The sequence below is a fragment of the Cyprinus carpio genome, chromosome B25, assembly GCF_018340385.1.
Source record: "Cyprinus carpio isolate SPL01 chromosome B25, ASM1834038v1, whole genome shotgun sequence".
NCBI classification, from domain to species: Eukaryota; Metazoa; Chordata; class Actinopteri; order Cypriniformes; family Cyprinidae; genus Cyprinus; species Cyprinus carpio.
The window spans coordinates 9,076,037-9,098,008 of NC_056621.1; the positions used below are offsets into that span (position 1 = coordinate 9,076,037).

The following is a 21,972-nucleotide window of genomic DNA, read 5'->3' on the forward strand; positions in this document are numbered from 1 at the left end:
CTTCATTCGTCTTCGGAACACAATTTAAGATATTTTAAAATTGGGAGGCTTGAGACTGTCTCATAGACTGCCAAATAAATAACAGTGTCAAGGTCCAAGAAAGTATGAAAAGCATCGTCAGAATAGTCCATCTTCCATCAGTGATTCAACCATAATGTTATGAAGCGACGTGAATACTTTTTGTACATGAAGAAAACAAAAATAACAACTTTATTCAACAATTCCTCTCCTCTGTGTCTCTCCAAATCAACACTGTCTGCGTACTGCTCAGAATTGCCAAAATGGCGCTAAGCTGATTTGGAGAGAATATAGTTCACCCACCCAAAAATGACAATTGTGTGATCATTTACTCACCCTCATGGTCCAAAAGTGTATATGTAATTTTATCAAACAAAATATTTCTTGCTGAAGCTACTTTTTGTAATGTCTGTTTGATGCTTTACACAATAATGATCTTTTGGGAGTAATTTCTCAGCCAAATTTGATGTGTGATTAATTGATTTTATTATCGCCACATTTAATTAATCGTCACATCATGTAATTAATTAGATAAAAATATTTAATCGCTTACCAGCCCTAGTAAGAATAAATACTACACACTTTATAGTTAAACTGCAAGAAAAACAGCAAGGAAAAACTGTTTTCTTATCCGCATGCTAAGAGAAAAAAATGCTTGATACAAGTGAAAAAAAAACAACAACCATGAATTATGACAAACAGCACATCAAATGCAGCAGCCGCATTGCTTACCCCATAAGTAAACTCAAGTGCCTCATTATCCGCTACATTTTAGCATAGCAAAAAAAGTGCTGAATTTCCAAGGCCATTCATCTGTGCCAACTACCTGTTCCTGACTCAGCTCCACCTTTACATATAGTGCCAGGGAATGCTGATCGCCTGAGTACAAGTGGGTAAACAGCTGTTTAGCACTACAAGACAGTACTTAAACATTCACTTTTCTGCGAGGGAACTCATAATTATGTATATCTTTAAGTATCCAATTAAAATGCTAATGAACATTTGCTGAAGACTGCTTTCCTTAAGGGAGTGAGTAGAACAGCCTGTTTTATGCCCATATACAGTATGTGGGTGAAAGTTTTTAACGCATGACCATTCGAAGCCTAGCGACACAATCTGTAGCCCGCCTTTGGCCTTACTTTTTTAAAACATAATTCTTTGAGCTGAACTAAATTAGTCTGAAAAAAAAGAAAAAAAAAATCCAATGAAGTGCTTTAGAAAGTTCAACTAAATAATTAACAGTGCTGGGGAAGCTATTTTAAAAGTTTAGCATGCTAAGCTAAAAGCTAGTCATAATTTAGTCAAACTAAGCTACTGCTTTGAAAAAGGTAGCAAACTGCATTTAAGCTATTTACAATACGTAGAACTTCTTTTTTTTTTAATAAAGAACAACAACAAATATATCAAAACGCAATTTAATAATTTGTGCCTGGACAAAAACCAGTGAACAATTTGTGAATCTGTTCATTTACCTAAACTGTCTGAATGAACTGATTTACTTCAATGAAACTGATTTTCCTGTTTTACTTATGAGTGAGAAGATCAATATAGATAGATAGATAGATAGATAGATAGATAGATAGATAGATAGATAGATAGATAGATAGATACCTGATTCACGAACAACATTCCAATGAACCATTTACAATGAACTGATTCAATAAAATTAATCAAACTTTCCAACACTACAAATGTACACTTCAGAAAAAAAAAAAAAAAAAAAATTTAGTAGTAACAAATTACATTTGTAAACTAAAAGTGAGAATAGTAAAAAGTCTTGGAAAATGTGCTAAGTTAGCCGACTCGCAAGTTTTCTATCCACTGATGCCACTCCCACGTCTCTGAATTCCTCATGGGAACAAAAAATAAAAACACTCCCTAGTAGGCATCAATCAATGCTCCAAATCTGAAAGAGATCATTTTTTTGTTGTTGTATGGATGCACTAAGAAATAACAAGCAGTCGAGCCTTGCGAAAGCAGTGCCAACACATTCCCAGGCCGACCCTGGCAGAAGCTCAGATGGAGTAGCTTGCCCGAGGACTCCCAGAAGCCTCCTCGGTCAGCCTTCTTTTCATTGGGGCCCTGTTTTTGATACTGCAGCGATTACGAAGGCTCTGCCCCTTCATCGCTCTGTTCTATTTCTAGGACAGTGACAGTGGAGGGGAGCCAGATTCTCCAGGGTTCTTCTCATCTATCTTTAACTGCCATACAGTAAATAAATAAAAGGGTCTGAGGGGCTCCTGCTTTGTTTCAGAGCAAAGAAACGATGGCAGATGGGAACGAGGCCTGCGGGCGATGGAAAACGGTGCCATGTTCTCCTCTTAAGCCCTGCACATGGAGATAGATAGATCTGAGAAGGAGCTGATCTGAATGGAGCATTTTCTTGTTTCGTTCCAACGTACATCAGGCTTCAAGGAGCTTTCCGCTCTGATGTACACAGCAGGACATGTCTAGTTTAATGCATAGCTTCTTGGCAGCATTCTAGCCATATTGCTGAGCTGACCGGTATGTAACTGGATAGATAAATCATGCATTTTATTGAATAAAACATTTTATTTCAGATTTGTCCAGATTTTTCTACATAGTTTATATATGTATTTGCAAGTATGACATATTCATTGCTTTTAAAATAAAACATAAATGCATGTCAGTCTTCAATAGGCTGTTAAATATGCAATCGATGGCCATTTAACTGCATTAAAGTGTCTGCCAAAACAATATAAATGCCTTATATATGATATTAATCCTGATTATTGATCAGTGCTCTTCATTTTTTAATTTATAATTTAAAGTCCTGGCATAAACACAACACAATCTTATATAATTACATAGAACACACACTAAATTTTACGGACGGATGGATAGATAGATATATGTTAATGTATGGTTTTTCATAATTAAAAGATATAATAATCTCATATAAAAGAATAAAAGATATACTTCATGTTATAATTTATAACAATTGAATATGATATATATATAAAAGATATACTTCATGTTTATATATATATATATATATATATATAAACGTATGTTTTTTTTTTCATAATGAAAAATATAATAATAATTGAGATACACAGGTAATGGTGCATGAAAGAAAGGAAAAACCCTTGTGACAGACGTTTGGGATGGTGGATGAGACGAAAGGAGTAGAGAGTGCACACAGCATCAGGAAGCTGAAGGGAAAGTGTCAGGGTGATGGGGGCCGGGATATACTGAAGCAGACAAGGTGGAGGTTCTGGGGTCTGAAAGTGGTTGGTTAGTCACAGAGGGGACGGGTAAGAGTCGTGGTGTGAGTGTCACAGTTTAATATGCTGTCTGTCAGGCCCCGCCCCTTCGCTGGCAGCTCCAGTTCACCGGCTGACACGTAGAGCCCGCTTCTCGGAGCGCAGGTGCCTGCTCTCACACGCCGGGGGTGGTGTGATGTGAGGTTGGGGTAGACGCAGAAAAATGGTGGGTGGTGAATGACAGTGCAGCTCAGGCCATCACTGGCAACGCCAATCAACTGTGGAGAGAGTGAGAACCAACTCTGTGTGCAAACGGCCAGAGAGGCAGGTGGAGATGGCGGTAGATTGAAAGTGTGTTATTGATTGTGATTTTAAGTAGTCTGGCACAATTAGTCCCATGGTACACTCATCAAAGCCAACATGTAAAGTCAAAACAAGAAACCACTGATATAAAATGGAGGAACTATTGGCACCAAGGTGTAGACACCACAGGCTACATAGCACATTCTGCTATAAAGAAGCACCACAGTAATGCCGCAATGGAGCAAAATAAACTTGTGACATAATGCAAAGTTGATGAGAGCACATCTAACACTACTTCATATTATAAATACTACTATGTAGTGCAATCATTTTATGCTGTGTACATAAAAAAATGTATAAAATCTTACGTTACACTGTATATTTTGTGAAATGGTTATTATAATATATATATAAAAAATGTATAAAATCTTACGTTACACTGTATATTTTGTGTATTTGTATATATATATATACACACACACACACACACACACACACACATACACATACAGGTGCTGGTCATATAATTAGAATATCATCAAAAAGTTGATTTGTTTCACTAATTCCATTCAAAAAGTGAAACTTGTATATTACATTCATTCATTACACACAGACTGATATATTTCAAATGTTTATTTCTTTTAATTTTGATGATTATAACTGACAACTAAAGAAAAATCACAAATTCAGTATCTCAGAAAGAAAATTTGAATATTGTGAAAAGGTTCAATATTGAAGACACCTGGTGCCACACTCTAATCAGCTAATTAACTCAAAACACCTGCAAGGCTTTTAAATGGTCTCTAAGTCTAGTTCTGTAGGCTACACAATCATGGGGAAGACTGCTGACTTGACATTGACACCTTGACACCTTGCACAAGGGGGGCAAGACACAAAAAGTCATTGCAAAAGAGACTGGCTATTCACAGAGCTCTGTGTCCAAGCACATTAATAGAGAGGCGAAGGGAAGGAAAAGATGTGGTAGAAAAAAGTTTACAAGCAATAGGGATAACCACACCCTGGATAGGACTGTGAAACAAAACCCATTCAAAAATGTGGGGGAGATTCACAAAGAGTGGACTGCAGCTGGAGTCAGTGCTTCAAGAACCACTACACACAGACGTATGCAAGACATGGGTTTCAGCCTTTCGCATTCCTTGTGTCAAGCCACTCTTGAACAACAGACAGCGTCAGAAGCGTCACGCTTCAAAAAGGACTGGACTGCTGCTGAGTGTTCCAAAGTTATGTTCTCTGATGAAAGTAAATTTTGCATTTCCTTTGGAAATCAGGGTCCCAGAGTCTGGAGGAAGAGAGAAGAGGCACACAATCCACGTTGCTTGAGGTCCAGTGTAAAGTTAACACAGTCAATGGTGGTTTGGGGTCCCATGTCATCTGCTGGTGTTGGTCCACTGTGTTTTCTGAGGTACAAGGTCAACGCAGCCGTATACCAGGAAGTTTTAGAGCACTTCATGCTTCCTGCTGCTGACCAACTTTATGGAGATGCAGATTTCATTTTCCAACAGGACTTGGCACCTGCACACAGTGCCAAAGCTACCAGTACCTGGTTCAAGGACCATGGTATCCCTGTTCAAGCCTGATTAGGATGGTAATTATTTCTCATGGGAAGAGAATTTATTCTATTCACCTTTTGGCAGGAATCTATTGTTGAAGGACGACAAGCAGCAGATGCTTAATAGAATCATTTGTCCCCTTGTCCTGTACTTTTTGTTTTAAAAGCCTCTTTTTCCTCTCTTCTTCTTCCGATGTTATATCACCAGATGAATCTCTGCATTCCCTTAAGGGAATGTACTGAACTCTGAAATAGCACAGCCAGTTGGGATCGTTAAATCAGATAAAAATGGACGGACGTAAAATATGAATGTGGTTCCAAGCCCACCAAGAATCATAAACAAATGGATGAGACCTGTAGTCTTTGTAGTCTCCACTGTGTAACCATAAATCATGTGGATTTCACATGTTTGCACAAAATGCAAGTTGGTTTATAGTGAAAAGAAGACAAAAGGGAAGAAGTATGGAAGCTTTGGTAAAGATATTAGGAAGGAAGAAGGAGGGAAGAAAGAAAGGAGGAATAAAGACACAGAAAAACAAAAGACAGAAAATAAGTTTGATGAAAGAAGGAATAAGATGAAAGTAGGAAGAAAGAATGAAGGAAGGCAGAATAAAGGGAAAAAGAAAGTAGGGATGAAGGAAGGATGGAAAATTGGAAAGAAGAAAAGTAAAGAAAGAAAAAAAACTCCAAAGAACAAAAAAGTGATAGTACGAAGCAGGAAGTTTGTTGGAAGTTTATAGTATGTTGGAAAAGAAAATGGGAAGGAAAAATGAAGAAAAAGGAAAGGAAAAGGGAATTGGGAAAGAAAAAACTAATGAATATGGCAAACAAAACATACAGTAGGAAGACTGTAAAGACTGAAAAGTAAGGGAGTGGGAAGACAGAAAAACTGGAAGAGCGAAGGAAAGAAAAAGATGTAGGTAGGAAGGAAGGAAGGAAGGAATATAAATAATTTGGAAGGAGAATAGAAGGGAAAAATTAAGCATTAAGGAAGAAAGAAATAAATTGGAAGGGTAAAATAAAGGACAAAAGAAGGAAGGAAAAAATGGAAGGGGAAGGGAAAATAAAATACAAAACTAGTATGGAAGGAATGAAGGAAAAAACTGGAAAGGAAAGGGAAGGGTAAAATATAGTACAAAAGTAGGAAAGAAGGAAGGAAGGAAGGAAGGAAGGAACAAAGGAAAAACTGGAAGTAGAAGGGAAGGGAAATATAGTACGAAGGAAGGAAGGGGAAGAAGGAAGGAGAAGGAAGGAAGGAAGGAAGGGAAGGGGCTTTAAGGAAAGGAAAGGAAAGGAAAGGAAAGGAAAGGAAAGGAAAGGAAAGGAAAGGAAAGGAAAGGAAAGGAAAGGAAAGGAAACTGGAAGGGGAAAATCTGGTGCAAAAGAAGGAAGGAAGAAAGCAAGGGAAAACTGGAAGGGAAAAATATAGTACAAAAGAAGGAAAGAAGGAAGGAAGGTAGAAGGAAGGAAGGGGGGGGGGGGGCCTGCCAGTAGAGGAAGGAAGTAAGGAAGGAAGGAAGGAAGGAAGGAAGGGAAGGAAGGAAGGAAGGAAGGAAGGAAGGAAGGAAGGAAGGAAGGAAGGAAGGAAGGAAGGGGAAAAAATGGAAGGGGTGGGAAATACAAAGGAAGGAAGAAAGGAAGAAATAATTTGGAAGGGGAATGGAAGGGGAAAATAAAGTACAAACAGAAAAAGAAAGAAAGAAAGAAAGAAAGAAAGAAAGAAAGAAAGAAAGAAAGAAAGAATGCACATTGAAGAAACAGAAAATGCTGCAAAGGGTAAGGGAAAAAAGAAAGGAAGGTAGTTGGAAGACAATGCAAGCAGCAAGAACAAATGGAGGACCTAAAGAAAGACATTTGTTTGACGGTGCGACAATAAAATGGGTCATTCCCAGCTACAAAGGCAGAACATAAAGAAAAGCTTTATATGGCAGATTTCACAGTAAAGCAAACTCAGCACTACACCTGGTGAGGTCAGAATCAAATCACTTCTGTGAAGCAGCAAGACCAGAACCGAGGAGAGCTGAAATGTGTGTGTGTGTGTGTGTGTGTGTGTGTGTGTGTGTGTGTGTGTATTGGGGGAGACTGGGTTGCTGTAGCCACTGCAGTTCAGCCATCTACAATCGATCACCGATTACCACTCTTGTCAATGAGAACAAATGAGTTCGCACACTGGTCGTCTTCCTCATGTCCTCTTCATTATGCTTTTCAAAAAGATCGGTAATTATAACCTGAACACAGAAATAAATCAAGCATACCGCATGTTAGAAGTAAAACCACAGTGAACAATCCAGCTGGTGTCACACTTGCTGAAGTTTAATCAGGCTGCTGCTAGCACACAATCTCTCATTAGATGCACTGGAGCAGTATAGATGAGGGAAAGGAAACTAGAAGGTCTACAGAACCATTTGTCATTTCTGCCCATGGGTCAATCTCTGAAAGAACTAAAGCTTGAGATGAAGTAGCTTGGCATGTTTTGTATGTCAGTGCTGCTAGCATAAATGCTAACATATTTTGAAAGGGACCAAACAACAGCATGGAGAAATTAATTTGAGCAGTTTCTCATCAATACGACACAGAGTCTTGGCCAAATAGGGTTATAATTAGGGTTGGGCCAATAGACGACATCATGATGTTGAGCCAGCATCGTGATTCCTCCCCACCACCCACTCTTCTGCAATCCGCCGCATCCCAATTCCGTGTTAGGAAAGGAAATTAAGTGTACTACGGAACCTCTAAAGGGAATAAAATAGCCTACGAGATGGGAGGATAAAAAAAATGATATCGTTGGGTATGCTGTATACAAATTGCGGGCATCAGGGAGCCACTACTAATGTGCAGGGCACTGAAACCACTTTCGAATGCGTGCTCTTATTTTACTTTCACTTTCGAGATTCGCGATCACACCGACTCTATACTACGGAGCGGCAGTACCTACCACACATTTTACAAGATTAGATATTTGTCAGTGGTGCTCAGTATCTGCAAATCATTCGCCACTCGCCAACAGTCATCTCTCCTTACTCTGTGTATGTGGTAAGTGAACTTTCATGTATTGAAATGTAACAGTCTACCGCTAGCAAGCAACTAACCGTTATTTGTTTTCCGTGCCTTTCTGCATATGGATTCATGCTTCAGGGACACCCTCTAACCCCGCCCCCCGACGTCATCGTCCATCACGATGTTTCACTGTAGCCATCATCCGATGTCAGTTTGGTAGACATCGCCCAACCCTAGTTATAATCCTCATCAAAAAGGGTAAATTTTATTTTATTAAAAACTAAATTAAATAAATAAATAAATAATTGCTATATACCATATTAATATATATAATATATATATATATATATATATATATATATATATATATATATATATATATATATATCACACCAGAGTTGGATATATGTGTTGTTTATATTACTTTAAAATTTATAAATGTTTAAGCAGATTTATTAAAATAAATAAAATAATAAAAAATAATGATTCCAATTATTACATTATTATTATTACATTAATTCTATATAAATGCGTTGCAATAAACTCACCAACAACAGCAATAATAATTCTAATACTAATAGAAATATTATTAGCGATGTGATGTCACTTATTAAATCTGTGATAAGTAAAAATAAATAAATAAATAAATAAAACCTTTAAAAACAGGAACACATTGAAAAATTAATGGTCAATTTTTGTATTAATAATTATAATATTGATTGTTATATTATTTAATTATTATTATTATTATTACTACTACTACTACTACTACTACTACTACTACTACTACTACTACTGTGCCAAGGATACCACTGCAATATAATAATAATAACAACATAATAACAATTATTATTATTATTATTATTATTATTATTATTATTTCTTTGGATGTTCTTGTTTTAAAATGTTTTATTTATTATTATTATTATTATTATTATTATTATTATTATTATTATTATTCTTATTATTATCACTGTGCCAAAGATACCATTGCAAAATAATTAAATAAATCTATAAATAGTTAATTAAAAATAATTCATGCTGAAATTAATAATAATAATAATAATAATAATAATAATAATAATAATAATAAAACAAGTTAATGTTTAATATTATTTGTCATACAATATTAATATTATTAATATTAAAATTAATTTCATATTATTTGGTATACAATTGGTATAATTGTTTTCTTCGAAAGCAATGTCTGTCACAGCATAATAGTTCTCACTGCCATTATTTCTACACAACAATTAAGTATCTCATAGATCATCATTCATTAAACAAGATAATAATCAATGGCTCATGAATTTGTGCCTTAGACTTGTAAAAGAGATCTCTGGTGGGGTTAAGTTAATCATTCTTTATACAAAGCGGAGCGACATTTGTTTCAAACACACTTTTATTTGACTGAGACACCACAGGAAGTCTTTGAGAGGAAAAAAAAAATACGCTACCAAAGAGTTAAAAAAGAAACTAAAGCAAATAAACGTAAATCAGAGGAAGTGTGATGTGCTATTGATGTTTTAGGATCACTAAGTCTGTAATGAGCAATATGCTTTGAGTCAAATTAAATAGACTGCCGCAAGTAACCTGAAGCAAAGCATTTGAGCTCCATATCCACAGAAATGGAGTCTGGAAGTGCAGAACTACGGCTGTCTATTTTATTGAACCAGAAGGATGAATGCAGGCACTGGAGTTACAGATCTCTCATATACACACACATATACTTTACACATATTCTTTCTCAGATGTAAGGACTTCTAAGAGAGAGAGAGAGAAAAAAAAAGCTTTTTCCATTTGTGTGAGAGCCCTGCTGTCAGATTTAAGATGGTAATAATGGGATCTCACTGTGAGCCCTCAGAGAAAGTTTAAAGACGTAATCAGAAATAAAAGGCGGGCTGGAATAGGAATCAGGAGACGGGGTGCTTTAAACACCCTGCGGTCCTGCTATAGAGAGCCAGCGATGCCAGGTAGCACTTTCAGAAGAACAAAGACTGGACCCAGATCTCCCCAGATATCTTTGCTTAAATCTCCACCAGAAAGCATTTGAGGATATGACAGAAAGTGATTTACCTACAATAACATCCAAAAGGAAGACAAAAAGCGCTATCTCCCTGAACAGCTTCATTTACAAGTACTTCAGAAAAATACTAATGTTTTTTGAAGGACTTTGTGCGTTCCCTGGACCGAATCTTTTTCTTTTCACCACAGGAGTAGATTAAGATTATTTACGCCTCAGTTCATATGAAGAACTCTCATTCATCGCATTGGATGAGAACCAAAAGAATAATGTAAAGTCTCAATACCAGAGTACAAACAGCTTTTTTCTACCGCTCTCGGCTCAGACAGTTGGACAGAAAAGGCTACTGTTTGATTTTGAATAAAGGACTAATAAAATCGCTGAATAGGGTGACAGCAGGTCACGTTTTATCCCCAGGCGCTTGTGGCTTTCAGGTCAGACTTGAGGGCCAAAGTAGGCACATGGCCAAGAAATGAAGTCTGACACTATAGCAGCATTTAGAAGAATGCGGGGATTGTGGTAAAGAAACAAATAACTTTTTATTATTTAACTGTTATTCACATTATAGTACTGTCACAGTCTGCAGCTGGAGTGCCCAAGACGGCCAGAGGGCACTCCTGTGGTTTTGTGAGAGCACATGGCTTGTGTTGTGTTTGTTTGGTCCAATTTGCTGACTCCTATCTTATTGTCTGTCCCCTCCCATCTTGTCACCTCATTATTGGCTCCACCTGTGTCTCCCTCATTACCTTACTCGTTTATCTCCCTATTTATTCTCCAGGTCTCTGCAGTCCTGTGTTGATCCGTTGTTATATGTCAGAAGTACTTGTTGTGTGTGTGGTATGTACCTGCTGTTCTGCTCTGCTTTGCTGTGCCTTGTTCCTGGCCCGCCTACCTGCCTGCTTGTTTTCCCCCCTCTTTTTCCCTCTCTTCCGGTACCATGACAAGTACAAGTTTATCTGCTATCTAAAAATACGAAGATTTTAAAAATAAATGTAAAAAAACATCATTGTAATTTATTATAAGAATATTTATCATGAAAGATGTTAAAGTTATTTTAAATGGCAGTGATATATTTTAATATGAAAATTATTTATATCTTTAAAATTTGTACTTTGTAATTGCTGAAATTAATAACTTGTATGAAAAAGAAAAAAGCTAAATTATAATCATATACAATAAATATAATTTTCTAAATTAAATTTGATTTTATGTTGTGTTTTTTTTTTTCTTATATATAAAAAAAAACACACAAATTAACACACACAAATTATGATAATAATAATAATAAAATAAACACAGCATGTGTATAAGCACAATAGCATTCACTGCCAAACAACAATTAAGTGACTAAAGAGTTTAAAGAAATATAAAATAAAATAATAAAAAATAATAATAATAACATATGACTCATGAATGTATGCTTTATATTGTTGTTAAAAATAAAGTGTTCACACTTTATTATAAGGTCCAAATCTTGCTATTAATAAACCATTAACTACTCTTAATTTGCTGCTTATTTATAGTTAGTAGGGTAGTTAGGTCTTGGGTAGGATTAGGGATGTGGAATATGATCATTCAGAAAATGTGCTTTATAAGCACTAAAAAACAGCCAATATGTTAATAATAGGCATAGTTAATAGTGAGAATTGGTCCCTATACTATAGTGTTACTTTAAGTATATGGATGTTCTTTCTTTCTGGAGTTTGAATAACAGGGTACAAGCAAACCAAAGCACAACAATCATCTTCCTGTAATTTGCTGGAGAATCAAACAGCCGGAACGAGTCAGATCAAGCCAGAACCGGCAGCCGGACTTCTTCCAGCACCATCCAGAGCTCTCCTTCCTCCTCCATTCTATTGCTTAATTCCACATCCGTTTACGTTATCAGCTTAATCTCCAATTAATTAGCTTTGTTAAAAAGGAATTGAGAGTTCTCGCTTTCTGTCAACAAGAGTGGGGGGTAACAGACGGAAGAGGGTGGTAGGGTATAAAGGGATTGGTGGAGAGAAGAGACAAGGGTAGCAGTTGTAAAACATGGAAGAATATAAAGGGATGGGGGGGGGGGGGGGTCCCGTGGGAACCAAAGTAAAACGGAGGAAGTCAATGAATATGGCATTGTGCCAAGGCAAGACACATTCAGCCAACACGGCACACATTCATTCTGAGCTCTGTGCTGTACAAGGGGCTTATGGGTACTTTGACACCCTTACCACCAGACAGAGCCACTGATTACATTTCAGTTGATGTTTAATGAAAAATACAACATGGCAAGAGGCTCCGGGGACTGAAAGCATCACATTAATTATCCCTTTGATACATGAGCATTTGTGTTGGTTGTAGTGTAATTGGCATTGCACGGTTCCACACGAGCCTACATGTCAACGTAATGTTCATTACTAAGCCATTATATGACATCCGGATGACTCATATTCATAACGACTGAGATGTCAAGGGGGAAAATTCAAAATTTCTGGGTTTCATGTCAGAGCTGGGACGCAAAACAGGGTTGTTTCCACTGCTATGGCTAAAAAAGCAGCCAAACTGCATCACGGGTAGCCAAACCGATCACGCTTTGGAGGATTCTGAGAGGAGAGAGGAAAACAACAACTCTGCCAAACCCATCGGAGAATCAGGAAAGCATGACTGAGACTAGCATCCCACCATCCCAGCATGTACGCAAGGCGATGGCTAACTATGGCATCCACTAACTGCTTGCCAGCAATGCATAGGCTTTGGACTTCCATCCAGCACAGTAACATATGAATCCTATTTAGAGACCAAAAGCGTGCCTGAAACTCCATCAGACTCATTATTTCTTGAAATCGGTAAACACAACACCCTTTAGGACTCAGTTTAATGAACGATTACAGATTTACATACACATCTGAACTCCCCCCAAAAATTTGCTAAATTCAACCTGATTTGATCTTGCTGAACACTTTAAAATGTCAAATAAGACCAAGAAGCTCAAGAGTTTGATTCAGAGCAAATTGTTAAAATAGAACAATTAGAATAGCGTTTAAGCATCCCCCTTCTTCCTACAAATCACAGTTGTCGGTATAAAAAAATTAGTCAGTTGATGTCACACTTATTCACTAATAACGCAATTTGCCAAGTTTCCCGCTGAATAGTTTACACTGGCTTACCTTTCATGCCAAACTTTGAACGTCTGCCATATTTGTTGATTAGCACAAACATAACGACAAGGAGAACGCAGGCGAAGCCAGCCAAGCCAACTGCAATCGACACCTAGAGAAGCAGAAAACACAACATTTCATTTTTTTGAAGAACCAAATTATAAGATGAGAGCCAGGTTTACGAAAGCCTAAACAGTCAGGTTAGCACTTAGCTTAGCTTGAGCAGGTTAGCAGTGATATAGTATTACTGTATGTTTGGAACTGAATACTAGCATACTTAACCATGGTTTTATTGTACTAAAAGTGTAGTTACATTTTTGGCGTATCGATTACCTTTTGTATAACAACTGTTTTACTACAAATATGCTACCAAGGTTAAAATATGGTTAGTGTAGCAAAACCATGATTCGTTCATTTGTGGCTGCCACACAATTTTAACTATAGTAACCATGTTTCTGGTTTCCTTACGAATAGTAAGGAACTCCACAGTATAAACTGTTTACTGCCTACTAATTAAAAGAAAAATGTATATGAAACACTACTCAATATAAAAGGCTAAAACAAACATTAGCATGCTACATTGTTGTTGTGTTGTCTCATCACGTTGCATGTTTAATTCCCACAGTATAGCTATTTTGACTTTTTAATCAAAGCCTGTGCAAAAAAAAGCCTTAACTAGATCAAATAATGGTTCTCATTCACAAATTTGTGACATAAGGCTGTAAAGAAAAAGGTTGTGTGTTTATGGAAAAGGTTTAGAAATGTTTTATGTAAATGGCTAACCTCATTTATTTAGATTAGAATGAGGTCAAGAACAAATTCATGTGGCAAGGTATTTAATGTAGAAACGTTTGGTGAGAAGTTCTCTAGTGTGTACAAATATGAAATAATCTTCGCAATTATTGAAATGCACTGAGTCTAGTAAGAACTCTCTTCCATTCTCATTAATCACACTGGAATGAAAGGTCAAGTCAAGCACATTGCATCATGGGAAACCGTATGCTCGGTTGCACATTTTGGCAAACATAGTAAATCATCTTGGTATTCTACATGTATGCATAGAGAACATTTGCATTCTGTTTACATTCTACACACTGTAAAAACACATGCTAGCATGCTATAACTTTAGCTTGAATCTCAAAACACATCTTATTTGTTAATATAATAACTTATAATCTAAAATTATTTTTTTTATCTTTTAAGGAGGGAACTACAGAACAGGAATGACATAACTAGCAACTTAAAATGCATCAAATAAATATTTCTATCTAATCTCTTGTGTCTCACACAGGAGGAAAAAATGCAATTTTATAGGAAACCTATGAAGCGTGTCTTGACTTGTTTATATGATTTGTATTGATGTTGATGCTGTAATCATAAGAGGTTTATGTAATTGGAGTCATAAGTTGCATATGGCAACGCTAGCTTTGATAAATTGCATGAAAAGATAAGTCCAAAGCATATTAAAAGAAAAAAAAAAAAGATTGTAATAATAATTCAGGTTAGGTGTTGTAATACGGAGATACCTCAATAGCCAAGATACACTTGCTTATGGGAAATACAAAGTGTACAACTTAATATACTGTCTAAATGCTCCAGATAAACACCAGATAAAGACAATAAACAATAAATCAAAGCAGTCAGAGTCCTGGAATAAAGCTATCTGAAGCAAAAAAGCTTTCCCTGTAATTAGGACCTCCAAACAATCGAGGGCCATGCTAACTCTTTGCGTCAGCGCTAGATTCCCTATTAAAACCTTCAGATGAGAATATAATCTCTTTCCAGTCAATTATAGCACAAAGATGAACAAAAGTACTTTTTTAAGCAGCTGTAAAACACAGAAGCCACAAGGGAACCGGCAGATAGGAGGTAGAGAGTGAGGGGAAAAAAATGCACAAATAGAAAATGGTTAAGAATAGTTTGTTTTCGACACCACTGTCATGTGTTCCTGGGAACAAGATGTTAAAGAAACCTCATTATACTTCATATGGGTGCTTTCGATCTCAGGAAAAATTTTTTTAAAAAATAAACTCACTCCAAATGTGTCCTCTTCAGGCCGATGTGTCATGGTTGGAGTAGCTGTCGGAGTCGGACTCACTAGAAAACAAACAAGAGTGTAGTGTTGCTCAGAAAAAGGAAGAATAATATATTTTTAAACCTTTTGAAGATAATAATATCACATGGACATACTGTACATTACTGTGACCCCAAAATGAGTAAATTACTTATGTTTTCACCTTGCGCTTTGATCAGTTCAAATGCATCCTTGCTGAAGTATTAATTTCTTTTAGGAGGTAAAAAAAAAACAAAGTACTAACACAAGAGTTTTGAATGGTTCATAAAATTATAATTTGATAGAAATGTAATACAATTCATTTAATACAAAAAAAGGTAAAATTATATGCCTAATGTTATATAAAAATACCTTATATTTGTTATATTAAAATACTGAACTATTCGAGCTGTTCATGCCAGACTGGGGAGAGAGGTGTTGTAATAATGTAAAATATATGAAAAATAATGTTTTATTCATACAACCTACAGTAGTATGAAAGCCTGTTCTAGTACACCCCCAAAACAAAATCAAGACTTTGTAAAAGAGTATACTAGGACCCCTTTAAGATATCAGCACAATAACACACTAAGCAAAATATTGTCTAATTATCTTTATTGATAAAATTCCAGAAAATACTGAGAAATTATTTTTTGTAAAAATCGCACACCCCTAGTACTGACACAAAATGATTTTTTTCAATTTGTTATTTATATATTTATTATTTATTTATTTATTGGCTAGTAGAAGCTATGAATGGCCGGTAACATAAAATTTAGTAGCCAAATTGGCTGGTGAGTGAAGTTAATTTCAATCCCTGTAGGTAACCAAAGGTTGGCATAGCTTTGATTTTCCCTCCATGTAATTTTCTATTAATTTTCATTGACTACAAATCCACAAACTTGTTATTAAAACAGGCCATAATGCAATTGGTTTCGTCAAACCAGCCTTTAAAAGGTGATGGATGTATTGTATGTTCACTCTGAGTAACTGTTTTAAGACTTGCTCTTGGAAGGCCATTTCATGCAGAATTGATCTCCAACACACCTGCCTGGAAGTGTCTAGTATCCGAAGACCTTGATTTTGTGGTTCATGTGTGTTTAATTAGAGCCAAAGCTAAATTCTGCTGGAAGGAGGCCCTCCAGGAACAGGACTAGACAACCCTGGTTTTAAGAGAACCTTCAGGGATTATTCGCTAAATATGTCTTGGGGCAAATACTGTTTGATTAGACCCGTTTTTTGCAAGGTTACTGCCATTTCGAAAGGGAGTCCAATCCTAGATTAGGCTGCTGCTATTATTCATGCAGTATTGAACAAAAGCCTTAGGCTGTTCTTATTTTTCTTTTCTTTTTTTTACTTCAACGGAGGGCCTGTGTGTACGGCCTGATACTCCACACTACAGCCATCTAACTTCATTCAGAGCTCTGACAGTAACAATCTGTCATTCACACAGTTTCTGTGCCTCAACTTGATTACATATAGTAAACTAGGGTTATATCAGTGTAACATTCTTGTGAAGGTCAGTAACTGTCCCTCGGACAGTTTCTTGTGAAAAGGGATCTGATTTTTCTCCCATTCTGACAGATATCGGTCACATTATGCCAAAAAATACAAAACAGGTCTATTAACAGCATGCCCAACTATGGCGGCCGGGCATTTGAGAATAAGGCCAAGGTAACTTTTTGGAGAGTAGTATTTTTTTTTTTTTAGTACACAGACCAAATTACTTCTTTCTAAATCATTCTTTGTTTTATGATAAACAAAACTAGTGAATAAGTTACAAAAATACATGCAGCACACAATTAAAGTGAGAAACTCACCATAATCTGTGTAGTCTATAGAGAAAAGAGGGGGGAAAAAACAAAGTGGTATATAATTATTAGATATGAATATGTCAAGATCAGCTCTAAAATGTTATTATACTATGATCAGCATTTACCCTTCAGTACATTCTTGTGCAATTATGGTAATGTTCAAATATGAATTTAATATGAGAAATCATTGCAATATTTAACATGCAATTAAACATTATATTGATGTGAAATCAGACATGAGGGCATTATATTATCTGCATGTATACATGTTCATTTGCACACAATAACAGTACCGTAAGGTCCATAATTAATGAAAAATTATCATTATAAGATAAATAAATAAATATATTTGATGTTTTTGAATAAAATCTCTTATGCTCACCAAGACTGCATTTATGTGATCATAAATACTGTCAATATTTAGAAATATTATTAAAATTTAAAATGGCTATTTCTTTTATAACATATTTAACATTTTAAAATGTAATAATCATTATTAATATGTAATAATCATGTAACAATAATAATCATATGATATATATATATATATATATATATTAATCCATTTCATGAAAAAAAAAGTGCATACTTTAACAGTAAAACCTCAGTTTGTGTGTGTGTGTGTGTGTGTGTGTGTGTGTGTGTGTGTGTGTGTGTGTGTGTGTGTGTGTGTGTGTGTGTGTAGTATCAGACTTTTCAATCTAACTTTACTTATATGTACCTATTTAAAGCACAGACTGAACCTAAGTCTTTCGGTATGACAGTGCACACACTCACACACTTATGTGCGCTGTAGCATCATCCCAAGAAATGTGAACTTTCCAAGTGAGCATCTGTATCTATATTTATCTATAAACCTGGTGGATTCTCACCTCGGGTGTTAATAAGTTATTCAGGCAGGGCCTTTAACAGACATCCAGTCTGTTCTGTTTTTCAACACGGCATCTGTGACCTAACAGCTCTAATCATAGAAACACTTGCCCAGAACAAGAGAACTTGACTTTTATTTCCCACAGGTGGAATAGTACTTTTTGCAGGTATGATAACACTTATAGGAAAAACGTTTCCAGTTGTATTTGACAGTTCACTCACTGGGAAGCACTATGTAACTATAGGTTTTAGAATAACAGGTGATGTAATCGAGTCACGCACCATCAAAAGGTGGCTGTAGGAAGTGGGCATACACAGTTTTGACGGCCATGCCGAGGAAGTTGCTGGCCTCCAATGTGTAATTGCCATTGTTGTGGTGTGTGGGGTTTTTGAACTTGAGGCATCCCTCTAGATTGTCCTGGTAGACATCCATGTCTGGACGGACGTATTCAGTCTGCTTGATCTCCTCACCCTTATAGTACCAGCGCAGGGTGGGCAGGGGGTTTGCACGCACCGTGAAGATCATACACGTGTCGTGCCACTTTTGCGGTTCCTCAAACTTAATGATAACAGGAGGGACTGCAGGAGAGAAACAAAATACATTATATACAGAGAGGATTAAGTACTTTGTGCCACCATCCAACATAAATCCATAGACCAATGAGCATGGATTATCATAAACCACATTTATGCATGAGTGGGTCTTTGGCCTCTGTGGCACAGGTGGTCCGTACGGATATTTGTTTGATCCGCTATCCTGCCTCTTGGACAGGAAGATCCCAGGTTAACTGCCTGGCTGGCCACCAAACATTTGGATGAGCGAATGTTTCATGGAATGAAGGTGCAGAGGCAAAGGTGAGAAACAACTGCAGCCCATAAACATTTCCATCATCTTTTCCAATCACCGTATGTTTGACGGTAACTGTCAGCAATTACGATGCTGTAAATATGTCAAACGTTCATATTAAACATTCATCAGGAATCAGATCAGTGGTTAATTCATTTCAATGTGTCATTTCTACTTACATGAATACACCTACTTTCACTAATTTCTTCTAGAATAAGTTATTTTAAGCTTAAATATTATAACACAGGACTATTCAAATGTTTGGAGTCTGCATGACTACACCTAAATCTTTTAATTCATTGACATCAAGTATTATTATTATTATTATTTTTTATTATTATTATTATTCTCCAGTCTCAAGGCCAGAGATTGTGAGAGACAAACAGAGAGAGAAAGAGAGAGAGAGTGAGAGACTGACTGACTTGCTCTTATTTCCACAGATTTTGCCGCTCTAAGCAAATCTTACAGGGTCAATACATATTGAGTGTGGGAAGAATCATGTTACACTGTTGTTGGCCAACACCTTTCAGTATAAATGTAAATACAGATACAACACCACAACCTCACATTGCGTTGTAATTTTATCTGGCTGTGTTCTTATAAGGTTTTTAATTGCCTAACTTCATTCCAAGTGGGCGGATACAGCTGTTGTTGGATAATATGTTGTTGTATTGCGTTTTCAAACTGTAGACGCAGTTCTTTTTTCATTTTTTGCATTCAGTTTAATTAATGGCAAAGCATCACAGGCTTAGAGGGTGATTCTGACAACAGTTGAATTAATATTTTAATCGCTATATCATTTCATTGTGACACATTTTGAAACATAATTTGGGTTCTCAAATAGTTTTAACTAGGCACAAAGGACGAGCACACTGGTTAGTCTGTTCTGGAGTTAGGATGTATATACTAGTTTTGTTTAATTAGATAAACCAATCTTTCATTATCCTGTTGTGTTCTTTTTTGGTAGAGTCATGTCTTTATATATGATCCTTGTTTAAGGCAATGTTTGTCTTTGTTCTCGGCCTTTTCATTGTCTTTTCTGGATTTGTTTGGCTATTGTTTCTCAGGGGTAGGATTTATATGTTTGATTAGAGGCATAGTTTCTTTTTGCCAATTTTCATGAGTTGCTTATTGCCTCAGGATTGTTGTTTCTTTCATTTTCTTTTTCATTTGGGACATTATTTTTGCATGCCTGCCCCTATATGGGAAAAATAAACTTCCTTTATTCTTATCGCTAAAAATGCAATGTGCATTGATTTTTTTCCAAGTGTAATATAAAGCACAAAACACATTTTTAGTGAACAAAAACTGGAACATTTTCAAGTGTCTGATTCCTGCATACCATTCCCAACATACAAACACAGAAAATACACAACCTAACTCTGCCACAAAGCAATCACGTGTAGTCTGCTCCACCCTGAAACATGATAACATTGATAAATCTCTCTAATATTTCACTTACAGCCTTTTTTTCATGTGAAAAGTCCAGATGAAGAACAGCCCTCGCTTTCATAGATCAATAAACTACACAAATGACTTTCCTACAACACCCTGGGTTGTGTAGAACCTACAAATGTATTTATTTATTTATTTATTTTTTAATTTTTTTTTGTAGGAGTAGGACTGTTTCTGGTGAAGCAATTTATCATTATTTTATAACAAATTTCATTTCAAGAATTTGATTTGACAAAACGCAGTCATTTGCACAAAATTGGCTAAATTAAAATACTAATAATTATAAAACAGTGAACTAATATTCAAAACAACATTTAAAAGGCAGTGTGTAATTTCTGTGCCACTAACATCACTAAACAGAACTACAAAACAATCCAACCCGATCTCATGAGAAAACCTAAAGATGGTGATTTTGTATGATTTCATAACATGATTTGTATGGAAACATTTTTTTTTTCTTTTTTTTCAGGGAGAAATAAAAATGTTAGCATAAAGGGCCACCCCTAAACAGAAGCGTCAGTGAGGAGTAGGGGTTGCAGAGACTAGTCGACTTTGATGCTCTGCCATGACTCTTTAAGCTTGACGTCAACTAGTCGCTGGTCCTATAGAGGGCGCAACAGGATAAGAAATCATTGAAGTCCACATTTATGCTCTGTTACCAAACAGTTAAAATTACAAATAAATGCATACTCCAAAAGCGCTCCACGAGACGTGTGATTATACCATCTGGATGCTCGAAATTGAACAGGAAAATGCACCTTTTAAGTTAACCGCCATTCAATGTAATGCGCTTCAGCACTGTAACGTACACACATAGGCTACAGACAGTAGCTTGTACATCACTCTCAGTATGCGCCGCCCAGAATCATTCAGTAGAATGGCACAGAAATGTATTGCCTACACTGTACTGTGATTTCTCAAAAAAAAAAAAAAAAAAAAAAAAACTTAGAAACTGAAAAGTTCTAGCATATATTTCTTAATAACTAAAACCCACAGCTTCAGTATTAGTAGAGAGACGCTGCCAGGTAGAATTAATTCACACAAGCAATCGCTCTCTCACTAATGCATTCATATGAATATAATCTTTACTGTGCTGCTTTATCTGTATCTGATTTAGAACGAGCAGAAATATGTGAGAAACATAACGACCCAAAGACAAAAGAATTGATAACAATGAGCTGTTATAGGAGCAATAGCCATGTGGGCAGCGCTGTGTCATATGCCATAGCTGTGCACAAGGTATTCGAGTCTCAGCTCAAGGTTCATGCTTATTTGTTCATTAATGACGTCATCAGCGACTCTTTTACGTTAGCTGTACTCATGTCAAATAAATATCAACTTTTAAAAATCTGAAGTCGTTCAACCCCTAGTGGGAAGTAAGTAGAACGGACGAAAACGTACAAATAAAATGTATAAATTCATAAGAATTAGCTATCATTAGCTAAAATGTAAAATAGTTACAAACTGCCATAAAAGTGTGTTAAAATAATCTGTTATCAAACAGGTTTCCAGAACACCCTCTCTCTATCTGTCATTGGTCAGTCAGTCACGTAGCTCCACCCCAAACTCACACCATTGGCTGAGCCAGTTGCTATGCTGAGCAGGTAGAATCCTAAAATAAACAGCGATGTTTTGAAAGCACCACAAAGCCACAATAT

At 36.2% G+C, this 21,972-nt stretch overlaps 1 protein-coding gene across 2 annotated transcripts in view; it reads right to left on the reverse strand.

The window, feature by feature from the left end:
- LOC109110590 (NT-3 growth factor receptor-like) overlaps positions 1–21,972 on the reverse strand; it is a 241,719-nt gene that overhangs the window by 89,925 nt on the left and 129,822 nt on the right. For both annotated transcript variants that reach the window (XM_042753532.1, XM_042753531.1), the window contains exons 8-11: positions 18,295–18,591; positions 17,149–17,163; positions 15,311–15,372; positions 13,285–13,387 (exon numbers count right to left, since the gene is read on the reverse strand). In XM_042753532.1, the coding sequence (XP_042609466.1) occupies positions 13,285–13,387; positions 15,311–15,372; positions 17,149–17,163; positions 18,295–18,591 (477 nt within the window). The remainder of the gene's footprint in view (positions 1–13,284; positions 13,388–15,310; positions 15,373–17,148; positions 17,164–18,294; positions 18,592–21,972) is intronic.